Source organism: Macrobrachium rosenbergii, chromosome 4 (genome assembly GCF_040412425.1).
Source record: "Macrobrachium rosenbergii isolate ZJJX-2024 chromosome 4, ASM4041242v1, whole genome shotgun sequence".
NCBI classification, from domain to species: domain Eukaryota; kingdom Metazoa; phylum Arthropoda; class Malacostraca; order Decapoda; family Palaemonidae; genus Macrobrachium; species Macrobrachium rosenbergii.
Genome location: NC_089744.1, coordinates 30,879,875 through 30,893,140, shown reverse-complemented (window position 1 = coordinate 30,893,140; position 13,266 = coordinate 30,879,875). Strand labels below are relative to the sequence as shown.

At 46.6% G+C, this 13,266-nt stretch overlaps 1 protein-coding gene across 2 annotated transcripts in view; it reads right to left on the bottom strand.

Moving 5' to 3' along the window:
• The window catches only part of Zw10 (Zeste-white 10), a 116,929-nt gene that overhangs the window by 51,411 nt on the left and 52,252 nt on the right, over positions 1-13,266 (bottom strand). For both annotated transcript variants that reach the window (XM_067092873.1, XM_067092881.1), the window contains one exon: positions 7,284-7,486. In XM_067092873.1, coding sequence (XP_066948974.1) covers positions 7,284-7,486 — 203 coding nt within the window. The remainder of the gene's footprint in view (positions 1-7,283; positions 7,487-13,266) is intronic.

Below are 13,266 nucleotides of genomic sequence, written 5' to 3'. Positions count from 1 at the left end.
GGATTAGACATCCTAGCACTACTACTATCCCTATCTGAGAAATGTTGAAACAGACTAGCAATTACGTTTTCCATACTACCTGCAATCCTATCCTCTGTCTGTTTGACTACTTCTGAACTCGCTAAATCCATCAACTGATCTGTAGCAGAAGCCTGAGACACTTGCGGCAACAAGAATCTGACCAACGTTTGCTGCCCTACTAGCCAAAGACTTGCGATGACAAAAGTAATCCTCCATCTCTTGTGCCTTCCAACGGGAACATTCATTGCAATGAGTCTGCACACCACACTTAACCTTCCTACATACCTGACAGAATGTCTATCATGTCTTAAGGCATTCATCCGTCTCTTGCAGGAAGAAGAAGCGATGAGCGCCAGCATCCACAGTTGCAGGGGCAGTCGAGGCCGACGTCGAAGCCGAAGATGCGGTATTAGAAGTTGAAAGAGTCCATGATGACTAACTGAGACCGGGAACCAGCGAGTCCAATTCCAAAAGATGTTCCACATTGAAAATATCCAGAAAATCCAGGAGAAAAAACCAGTAAATACAATCTAGGTCTTCACCAGAAGTCCAAAATACAAGGAGAAGTCTGGCAATAGGATTAAAACCTTCCACTGCAGAAGGAAACAACCTTCCAGCAGCGCAAACAAAAAGCAATTGACGAAAATGGGAGTGTCGGCGCACACCTGTGTCAGCGTTGCCAACCGTCTGTTATGGTAGTTCAAGTGACAAGATTTTACCTGCAGCATTGGTAATGCTGGCTGTTAAAATTCCCAATTGTGGGATTGGTAATTGAGAGTTGTTCGGGCTAGTGGGATTAAGGGCAAATTCAGGTGTTCAGGGAGTGTATTGCAATATATATATGTTTTCCATATACTGTACTGTACTGTAACTAATTGGTTTCTCTTGTATAAGAGCCAAAAGCAGCATCTTCCAGAAATGGCAAAAATAGTCTTCCAAAAATGTAAAATGTTGAGTTTATTCTATTTATAAGCATAGAGGGCTTACAAAGCTTCATCCAGTCTACATTCCCTGATTTGGGATTACAGTCGTCTTGTGTAACTTGGCCTCAGTGCAATCATGCATGCAATGTAAGAAGAAATGGTACAACTGATATCCTTCATTTTCAATTCTTTTGTCATACAGTTATTTGACAATTCCCAGTTCAAGGAATGTTTAGTTGGTAAAGGAAACCCTCAAAACATTTTTGTCCTCTGAAGAGAAATTTTGACAGAGTACATACACATCATTAAAACATGTTTATATTTTTCTTATATTACCTTCCACAGGTACTGGGGGATAAGGCTATTAATTCCTAGCAAGTATCAGTTGTTCCAACACGATATACAAACCCTGGGTCCTTTACATTAGGAATTACTTTCACCGTAGGCTGGAAACGGCCATTGAACTTTCAAACAAGGTGGTTAGGCAGTTAACTACTGTCCGGGAGGTGGGAGTACCGCCTGCCCGGATGTAAACATTCCAATTTGCTTTCGGCCGTCGCAAAATGCGGACGTTGTTCTTCGCTCTCTGCCTGACTGCCCTTCAGCTTTTTGGTGGGATTTTTCCTTACTGCTTTAACGATGAATGTTGATAAGCCTTCTAAACCTTCCTATCCCCAGCGTGTGTTCTGGGGTAGGATATAAAAGATGTAATAGCTTTTGTTCTAGTGTCGACACGGACCCACACGTTTTTTGCCCAACTTGCAGGGAATGTGTGTGTTTGCGCGACGCTCCTTGTAGCGAGTGTTGTACCTGGTCTCCCAAGCAATGGAAGAGGTTCAAAGGGAGGAGACGTTACCGTCGGAAGCCCGCCAAGGAATTGTCCAAGGGTAACACGTCCCTGACGACTCCAGTGGTGGCTAATGTGTCGGGATCGTTTCTCCCTCCCTGCGAACTTCCCCTGCTTGTTCCCTCTCCCTCAGGTGAGGACTCCCCCCTCCCGTTCCTCATTTCATTGGGTGCGGAAGGGTGTGGGGGGGGGGTTGATCAGGACATCCTCTCAGGGGTCTCTCCTCACTCTGGGGGCAAAATTTTCCCCCAGAGTGAGCGGAAGCTTCCCATTTTGACCCAACTGTTTCCTCAGGTTTGGGGGTGGAAGTTCCTATGGACCAGGTATCGGACTTGTTTTCTGCCTGGATACACCTGGGTCTACCTGGCGTTCTGTCACTGGAGGGCCTGGTGTCCCACCTGTCTGGCGCTCCAGTGACAACCCACTCGGCTACCGCTACCACCACCACCACGACTGTCACCATGTCCGCGTTCGGGAAGCTGCCTGTGACGGTGGCTTCGCACACAGACACCCAGGTTTCAGCTGCTCCTGCCTCTCACCATCCTGTGCCGTTGCCCCCTGGGTTCCTGGCCCTGCTATCTCGACCTGGGCCTTCGTACATGGTGACGTCGTCGGTGCCGTACATGACACTGCCTGCCCCTGTTGCTGACCCTGGCTCGTTCATGACAATGGTTCCGGCTCCTCGCTTCCCTGTCTCTCAGCCCGGCCTGGCTGCTGAAACACCTCCCGTGCCTTTGACCCTGGCTCGGCCCAGCCTACGCTTCTACGCTCCATTGGAGAGGGCATTGCCGCCTAAACAGGTTGACCCAGACCTGGTTCGTCTGGATTCGGGTCTTATGTTGCAGCAACTTACTGCAGAGAGCATCTCCCTCTCTCATCAAGAAGCCACCGCCATGGCGGCCTTCCAGGCAGTCTCCTGGCTCGATCTGTGGTCCTTCACAGTATCCAAGGTGGCTGCTTCCTCGGGCGCTATCATACCCGGGGAGGACTCCGCCTTCGGGAGACTATAGCAGTCTGGAGGTAGGGCCATCTCCTACCTCGCCCACCAGACGGCAAACCTGTGGGTTAACCTGGTCCTGAAGCGAAGAGACGCTGTTCTCTCTCGCTTTTCCAGGTCTGTAGGGCCTGAGTCGGCAATGACCCTGCGGAATGGACTGTTGCTGGGTTCCACTTCTCTCTTCCCCAGGGAGTTGGTGGACACTGCGGTGGATAAGCGCCGGGCCGATGACAGCGACCGGCTTGTTCACCAGGCAGTGGCCAAGACCTCTGGGTCTTTGCGTTCCACTGCAGCCAGGCCCTCGGGTCAGGCTAGCACTTCCTCGGCCCCTAAGAAGTCGCAGTCTTCAAAGGGGGTCCCGTGGAAACACCCAACCTTCTTCTTCCTCTAGAAAGAGCGGGTCTTTCCTCCCCTTTCAGCCCACTTTCCAATCCGGAAAAGGGGGCAAGGGGAAGACGAAGAAGGGGAAATGCTAGGGGCAGCGTTTCCCCCCAAAATGCTGCCGAAGGTGGGGGGGGGGTGTCTGTCGAGCCATTGGGCAACATGGCAGCGACACGGAGCCGAGACCTGGATAGTAGATGTCCTTCGGGAGGGATATCTACTACTCTTCAAGTCTCGGCCTCCCCTCACCTACTCTCCGGTCCATCTCCACACATACGTTCAAGGAACTCCGAAGTACACCGCACTACAGCAAGAAGTGCAAGCCATGCTGAGCAAGGGTACATGGAAGTCGTGTCGGACCAGTCTCCAGGCTTTTACAGTCGTGTCTTTCTCGTAGAGAAAGCCTCAAGGGGATGGAGACCAGTCATAGAGCTCTCTCCCCTGAACCGATTCGTTTGCCAGACTTGGTTCACGATGGAAACAGCACGATCCGTACTTGCTTCTATCAGGGAGATCGACGTCATGCTTACAGTGGACTTGAAGGATGCATATTTTCAAATACCAATTCACCTGTCCTCTCACAAGTACCTCCGCTTTATCCTCGGGGAGACGGTCTTCCAATTCAGGGCACTTTGCTTTGGGCTCTTGACTGCTCCCCAGGTATTCACGAGTCTTCTCTCTCGTGTCAGCTTGGGCTCACATGCACGGGACTATGTCCTGGCGAGGTATCAACTCCTCGAGTTTTGCGATCTGGGATCTTGGTGAACCTGAGAAGTCAGATCTCCCCCAAGCATAAAGTATAAAGTACCTGGGCATGCTGATAGACTGGATGGCAGTGAAAGTCTTTCATCAGTCAGGCAGCATAGCTGTTCCTGTCACGGCAGGAGCAGCTAGTGGCAAGTCCATCAGTCAACTGGGCACCTTCCACCACCTTCACCTCTCTCTACAATGGAGGCTAAAGGAGTATTGGTCCCAGTCCTGAGACCTCCAGTCCTTCCTCATTCCTCTTTCCGAGGTGGTGAGAGAGGACCTTTGCTGGTGGATGGACAACAGGAACCCTCTTGATAGGAGTATCCCTGCATACTCCCCCTCCGGACATGCTGCTGTTCTCAGACGCATTGACCGAGGAATGGGGCGCATACCTGGAGGAGTTGCTGACTTCGGGAGTGTGGCACTGAGACGATAAGCGCCTTTACATCAACATCCTGGAACTCAAGGCAGCCTTCCTGGCTCTCCAAGAGTTCCGGGATCGAGTGATGGGACACTCCGTGGTACTGATGAGCGACAATACCACAGTAGTGGCATATGCCAACAAGCAGGGGGGCCTAATGTCCCTCCCGCTCCACCAGTTGACAATGCAGGTGCACAAGTGGGTCATGGCTCACTCGGCAGAGCTGTCAGCCAGGTACATTCCAGGCAAGAGGAATGTCATGGCAGACAAGCTCAGCCGCCAGAATCAAGTGATAGGAACCGAATGGTCCCTTCACTTGGAAGTGACAGAAAGGCTATTCGACCTGTGGGGGTGTCCAGCCATCGACCTGTTCGCCACCTGGCACAACAGAAAACTCCAGGTCTTCTGCTTGGTCGTGCCGGACCCATGGGCCACTGCAGAGGATGCATTCCAGCACCCGTGGGACAAACTCAATGTTTACACCTTTCCTCCGTTCTGTCTGATTTGCAGAGTGATCAACCAAGTGATGATCACTCCGAATCTCAGAATGACTCTGGTGGCACCCAAATGGCCGCAGGCCGCTTGGTATCCACACCTGCTAGCTCTCCTCTCCGAGGTGCCGAGAGAGATTCCCCCCGGCCCAACCTGCTGTGTCAACCCCACGTAGAACAGTACCACCAGGCAGTGCAGTCCCAGTGTCTTCATGGCTGGAGGTTATCCACCATCTCCTGCAAGCGAGAGGCTTTTCGCATCACGCAGCAACGTAGATGGCCGGGTACCTCAGACGTTTCTCCACAGCGGTATACCAGGGAAAGTGGTCCGTCTTCTGTGATTGGTGTCGTCGACAGGGTATCTCTCCGGTTGGAGCTACTATTCAGCAGGTCGCGGACTTCCTCGTCTTCCTTCGCCGAGAGAGGCTTCTCTCCGTTTCAGCTGTGAAAGGCTACCATGATGCACTCAGCTTAGTCTTGCGGCTGAAAGGAGTAGACATCTCTTCCTCCTTTGAGATTTCCCTACTGATGAGAAGCTTCGAAAGGTCTTGCCCACCCACGGATCTCAGGCCCCCGGCGTGGGATGTAACTCTCTTTCTAAGGTGCCTGACTCGTGCACCGTACCAGCCTTTACGGAAGTCGTCAGACAGGGATCTGACCCTCAAGACCGTCTTCCTGCTGGCCCTGGCATCAGCAAAGAGAGTTGGCGAACTACACGGACTTTCCTTCGATGTTAAACACTCGAGAGGATGGGGATCAGTTATGCTCAATTTTGTCCTGGATTTCGTAGCGAAGACTTAGAATCCTTCGGTCCCTAACGCACAGTTCGAGTCTTTCATGATCCTCCCTAGAGGACTTTGTAGGTAATGAACCATACGAGATGCTACTGTGTCCTGTTAGAGTGCTGCGGCTCTATCTGAAAAGGACTCGACCAAGAAAGAAGTGTCCAAGAACACCATCTCTTTCTGGCTTCGTGAGACAATAAGGAGAGCGTATTCTGCTGCAGGAGAAGACGACACCGGTATGCTTCGTCCGAGAGCTCACGAAGTCCGCAGCATTATGTCGGTTGTGCAGCTGCTGAAGGCAGGTGTGTGGTCCCAATAGACCACCTTCACCTCCTTCTACCTCCAGGATGTTGCTCACAAGTCCTTGGACACTTTTTCCTTGGGTCCTATGGTGGCTGCTCAACAAGTTGTGTAGCTTACAGGACAGGTTGCATCTCGCTTAAGATGTACGGTTGTGGTTGGGAGAATGAATGTGGAGTGACTGGCCTCTCTTCTTTCTCCAAATCCTGGCTCTCTTCCCACAGGCAGGGAGCGGACGTGCTGTTACATGCTGGATCTGGCGGTCGATGCAGGTAAGCACCCAACGGGAGCACCTGTTCTATTTTCCATTCAGGTTGATAGAAGACACCCCACTCCTTCCCCTTGCAAAGGGGGGAGGGAGACCATGAATATAAGACAAACCCAATGCTTGTGATTGCCTTAATGTCATCTGACTCCAAGTTCTTCCTAGCCTACTTTGCATGAACTCACGATTCCTCTTTCATGCAAAGGGACCCAGAAGTCTGACAATTAATCCTGCATTTCTTACAACCCGATCATATTGTCAGAGGCAGTTTTCCCTTCCTCGCTCTATCGACCGGAAGGGAAGACAAGGTGGTGAGCTCTAGTCAGTTCAGGCGACTCATTCAGATTCCTCCCTCCAACCAGTGAGTCTTCCTAATGTAAAGGACCGAGGGTTTGTATATCGTGTCGGAACAAATCACAATTTTTAAAGTAAATTGTGTTTTTCCTAACTATACAAACCCGAGATCCTTTGCATTTCATGCCCACCTCATGCCACCCCTCAATCTGATACCTGCCCGAAAGGCAAATTGAAATGGTTTACATCTGGGCAGGCGGTACTCCAGCCTCCCAGACGGTAGTTAACTGCCTAACCACCTTGTTCGAAAGTTCAACGGCCGTTTCCAGCCTACGCTGAAAGTAATTCCTAATGTAAAGGACCTCAGGTTTGTATAGTTAGGAAAAATACAATTTACTTTAAAAATTGTGATTTTGCAGGTCTGTCTCAACCAAGGATATATAACTATTGCATGTCTAGTTTCTGAATAAAAACAATTAGACATCACTCTGAAACAGCATACAACAACAGGAAGTACTAAGCCACATGGCTGCTACTGCTACTTTGTCACTCAATATCCTCAAAAATTTCTGTAGGCTACATACTTACATAAAAACATATACCAAATACCAATATATAAACAAACTACAAAAAAGTTTACTGTTCTGGTGAATGATATACTATCAAAATGCTTGAGGGAGGAGTAACCAAGTTTTCACATATTATCCACTTACAAATAAAATAGTATCAACACTACTCAGATAGTGTACAGGAAAAGAAATAAAAACAATACATAATACTATGTACTAATTCCTTCCAAATACCTCACCTGAAGAAATAACGCATCAAATTTTTCCCCAGTGCTTTGATACGTCTTTGTAATTCCCCTAACATGTGTAAAGCTTCAAACATCTGCTGAAGCTTCTGCAACGATTCCTTGGATGATTCTCCTCCTACTTTGATCAACAGAGTCACTACCCTTGAGCCATTATTCCTCCTTTCCTCATCCCATGATACTGTCTCATTCCAAACCTGTGATAATGTTGAATTAAACATTTTTTTCTTCATAAATAAATACCATTGCATAATACATCAGAATAACTAAATGCGAATAACAGACTAGGAATACAATCTTCCTCTGCCAAGAGTTTGAGAGATGCCCCTAAAATGAGACAGAAGACCCCCTCCCATTAACCCACCCCACTCAATTGTTTGCTCTACATCTGAACCCAGTCAATGGGAAGGAGAAACCTTGCTTATCTAATGTGAACACCCACAAAGCATATAAAACCTACAAAATCTACACACGTAAGAGCAATATAGGTTGCAGTATATTTCCAGTAAAAATATATGGTCCCTGAAATATATAAATTTTCATAATAAAATTTATTATTTGGATACTTATCTACTGTTGAAGTTAGCTTATATCTCCACGCCAACAGGCAAGTCGGCATTCAACGAAAGATCGAATGGCTGCCTGGGTGACTGTCTAGTTCACCCATTCTCCACCAGGTGTGTTTCAAATGTTTTAGCTTTTGTCAGAATTCTTGACTCCCCACTAAGTTGTGGGGAGGCTGGGTGAGGTCTCTGTTCTCTCTCTTTATTCTTTCTCTCTCTTTCTCTTTATGCTTTCCTATCTAATTTTTCCCTATACTGCTACATACGAGACAAAGTGCTTGGAAGACATTTCCTGACTCTCTGCAACAGGAGGAACCAAAGAAAACCACTCCGGTTGTCCCAACCACTACACGAAGGCTGAGGACTATCCAAGGGATCCTTCAACTTCTTGTAAGACACTGGAGTCAAACATGAAATACCACTAGCACGTCTTTTCAGTGGATGTGACTCATCCGTATAGCACCACTGCTGCTTTGGAGAAGAACCCTCCAAACTCAAGGAAAGATGAAGAGAGTCCAACGAAACGCCTTTCCAATGGCTGCAACCTGGGATTTGGCAACAGGTTCAACTGAGGGGTCAACTACCTGAGGGCAGACGCCACCAACCCCACTTAGACTTCTCCCAGGTTTAGGGGAGTATGTCATTGACCTTTGCCTAAGAGAATCAATGGGTCGGGCAGCCACCTCCTCCATCAACACTCCACTTGCACTGGGCACTACTGCACGCTCTGCCAGCACAACACTAATACTGGGCACTACAGGGTGTTCTGAAACACTCCTATCATCCATAAGCACTTTGACGGATGAAGCTAACTTAGCAAATGATTCAACAATCAATTCAAATCTTTTATCAGTCTTTAACTCGAGGCTGGTCACGGGGTTGGGTTTGGAAGCATGAGAGCCAGCTAAAGGTGAGGGTTTCACAGGAGAGGGATCGTTAACGGGATTAGCAGACATCACAGGAACATTAATATCAACATCAACATTAGCAATAAAAGGACTAAGAGATTCCAGGCTAGGTAAAGTTTGACTGGTCTGTCTAGCAGTAGCTGTTCTGTTCTTGTCCCTAGCCAGTTTGTTCAAATAAGATTTCGAAGCCTTCCACCTCTTTAAATCTCAATCAATACATTTGCTACAAGTTAGCTCTTCAAAAATATACTTGTTTCCTACAGCCTGTGCAGATAGTATGAGAACCATAGATTTCCTTGGTCAAAAGAGTATTGCAGCAATACAAAAGCTACACAAACTAGAGTCAGACATAATGAAAAACCAAGGAAGTTAAGTCAAAATCAGGAATAGTCAAATCAGTTAAGTCACAATTAATGATCTAACACTATCTAAATGAGCCGAAAAGGCTAACAAAACAGAATACCTCACAAAGCTATGAAATATCAACAAGAAAAACAGATTCCAAAAGAGAAACAGCTGCTGCTAACAACTGGTGTATAGCCATCAGCTGGCAGGAACAAATTGAAGCTCTTTTGCTAGTTGTTCCTTTCTTTCCCCAAAAGTGGGCAGGGCATGTCACCAAAACCCAAAAAAATCTAGCGCGACCAGCAAATTTCAAAATTTTAAGCTGCCGATAATAGAAACCAAAAGCAATGTAATTACTTGATAAGTTACTTATAAATTTTGTCATTTCTTCCTACACTAATACAAATCCTTGGTCTTTACATATTGAGACTTACTATTGGCGGGAGGATCCCAAGTAATTCTCTGAACCGACTGGCAGCTCAGCTCACCTGGTATTCTCTTCCTGGTCACGAGAGAGCAAAGGAAGGATACCATACCTCTGATCTACTGAACAAGGGATGCTGAACTGACAGACTTCTGGGCACCTCGAATAAAAGGAAAGTATGAAAACCCTTGATTCAAAAGGTACATATGAACCCACAATGTCGAAGACTATGTATCTAAAAATAACCAACTGGCTTGCCCATAGTCAGTCCTTCTCTCACTGTGCTAGAGAGAAGGTAGGAAATGCATCTATTAATCCAAACAAAGCTGGATTATAGACAGGATAGTCTGTCATGCAGATCACCTGCATGCACGCAAGTCCAGCTCGTGACAGCTTGTTCACTCTTCCTCTGTCCACTGGAAGAGGACGGAATACAGGAGGAAGGTAAGAGGCCAGTCCCCCCACACCTTCTCCCTGCAGCCACACACATTAGGTGAGATGCAACCTGTCCTTAAGAGTTGGGTAAACTACATGACTTACTGAGCATCCACCAAGGATCCAAGGAATAGGAGTCCAAGGACCCATGGGCCATAACCAAAGGCAGAAAGATAAGAATGTGAACTGCACAATTACATTCTATCCTAGTACCAGATAGCCAGGTTCTTCCTGAATGCCACAGATCAATGGATGACTGTGGCCCCCAGAGATGTTGCCTCAAACATACTGATGACCACCAGGAAATTGCAGGGTATGTTAAGAAGGTCAAACCCCTAGGCAGAGAAATGATCCCTTTGCCTATGGTCAACAATCCAAGGTAAGAGGATAAGAATGTGAATTTCACAAACACATTCTACCCTAGTACTCAAACTACATGTCCTTTCTGATTGTGACAGACATATGGATGACTTTGCATTCTAGAGATGCTACCCAAAATGTGATGTCCAGTAGGAAGTTTCACAGTACGCTTGGTTGATCAGTTCCCTAGCTAGAGAAAGGATCCCTTTGCCATCGTTTCTCGAGCAACTAGAAGCCAACGAACTAGTCATTAGCTTTGGGTTGAAAGACTAGATTATGGGGGTAACAAAGAAGTCATACTGTCTTTGGTGCCACAGGACCACTGAGGGGAAATGATCAATCTAACTAATCACCTTTGAATATGCAGAACAAGCAGATCAGAACAGAGTCAACAACAAGAAATCGGGGGGAAGAAAGAGTATCACCAATCTTCTTTCGAGGTTGAGAGAGAACCAGAAGTCAAGATCAACTGTCCTATCCCTTGACGTCACTGAAAAAGTGCTGACATTTCATCCACCTCACTTTTGGTTCCTTGTTGGTCATCGTAAAGTACTTCTGTCTGTCTTTAGTACTACCACTGTCACACACCTGACATGGAAAGACACTAGGACCTTTGGAGACCAAGTAATTACTGCCTACATCTCCCACTCCTCACAGGAGTAACGTAACAGCACAAGGACCAAGGAAAGGGGCACCAGACACCTTTCCTTGACTGAAATAAGTTTTTATAACTTGGTCTCCAGATCAGTTCATAGATATCTCTGTTCAGACAAGAAACTAAGTTGTCTACCAATACATGTCTAATATCATTCCTTTCCCCTTTAGCTAGAGAGAGGAAGGGTATGCCACTGAAAGATACATTTGTGTATAAAACAAAGTGTTATATCAGTTGAAATACTGCAGTCACGTGTATTCTATAGGTCCAACACCTGATAGGTCTTTTCTTCTTACTATCTCAGTAGAGAAGAGAGCAACAAGAAAAGAAAGAGATCAGGGTCTCGATCAATTCCACTTTATCAGTAAGATCTCATCGATATCGGAAGGGAAACAATAAAAAATTGTATATGCAAGGAACCTGTGGCATCTGGCATCCGATACGGTAGATGAGGTGGAAGCGGGTCAGAGACCTTGCTAGAACCTCGTTATGTATCCAGTCTTTTTTCCAACTCAGGATAAAAAATAAGAGGGGTGGCTAGAGGTGGGCAGTCAACATTAAGATCTCAGGTTTGTTAGCTATGAAAAATACAAATTAATTAAAAATTTGTCATCTGTTCGTACGCTGAACAAACCTTTGGTCTTAACTTGGAGAGATGCATGAGAATCCTGAACCGACTGGAGGTTCAGCACACCTGATCTCTCCTCTTAGAAAGTATGGTTCTAAGGAAGAGGAACTAAGCCTCTGAGTTATTAGATATGTGGGTACCTAACACCCAACCCACTAGGTTAAAATACAATGGAACATGTTAGATTCATTGCATATATGGAAGTCAACAAGAATTATATCCGTTCAAGCAACAAACCATGTCAGCCTCATGCAATGGGTTTGTCATCACTCCTCACTCCTCTTGCTGGAGAGAGAAATAAAGGCTACTGAGAAGCATATTTGTAAGTTGTATGGAACATATAAATGCAGTAACAGCATGACTGCAAAGCTCACCTGCATCAAGCCAATTCCAGCATATGTCGTTCAAAACTGTCCGTAGGCAGAGAAGAAAGGAAAAAGGGAAAGAAAAAAGACCAGTCATCTCACTCATTCCCTCTTCCACACTATCATCTTAGGCAAAATACAAACTGTCCCACCAGGGGCACTTTGAGCTACGCAATTTGTCCAACACCGGACCTAAGGAAAAAAGTGTCCAAGGACCTGTGGGCAAAGTCCTTCAGATAGAAGGAAGTGAAAGTGGTCTGACAAAGCCAAGAGCCAGCATTCAAAATCCTATGAACAGACATGTTCTTCTTGAATGCCAGAGAGGAACTTATTCCTCTGATCTAATGTAGGCTAGGCTAAGGACTCAACTACTTAGGCTGGGCTAAGTAAGCCACCAAACCTAATCCCACCAAGTTCTTGAGGAACAAGAGATATTTCCTCATCTGTCCTTAATCAAGAAAATCCAGAGGTGTTCTCGAAATCACAATTTTTGAAAGTAAATTGTATTTTTCCTAACTATAAAACCTGAGGTCCTTTACATTAGGAATTACTTTCAGCATAGGCTGGAAACGGCCGTTAAACTCTTGAGCAAGGTGGTTAGGCAGTAAGAACCGCCAGGTAGGCGGGAATACTCGCCTGCTTGGATGTAAACATTCCAATTTGCCTTTCAGTCCAGGTTCAGATTGAGGGGTGGAAAGAAGTGGGCATAATATGTAATGAAAAGGACCTCAGGTTTGTATAGTTAGGAAAAATACAATTTACTTTCAAAAACTGTGATTTGTTCCGACACAATATACAAACCCTCGGTCCTTTACATTAGGAAGACTCACTGGTTGGAGGGAGGAATCTGAGTGAGTCTCTTGAACTGACTGGAGTTCTGCACACCTGGGTTACTCCTCCTGGTCGAAAGAGCGAGGAGGAGTACTGTGCCTCTGACATATGATCGGAGTGTAGGAACTGCAAGATCAAATGTCAGATACTGGACCTTTTCGCATGAGTGAGGAAACGCAACTCCTACAAAATAGGCTGGAAGGATCTAGAGTCGGAGGCAGTAAGGAAAACCAGAGATAGGGTTCCCTTATTGCCAGTCTCTCCTCCCTCCCCTTGCTAGAGGAAGGAGCGGAATTGCTTCTAAGATTCTATAAGAAAAATAGAACGGGTGCTCGATGTGTAGTCTTACTGCATCAGCGCCAGTTCCAGCAGCTATTGGTTCGAGTCCTATTCTCATTCCAAAGGAGAAGAAGTTGGAGGACGGGGAAGGAGGAGGAAGAGAGGCCAGTCACTCTCGGAATCC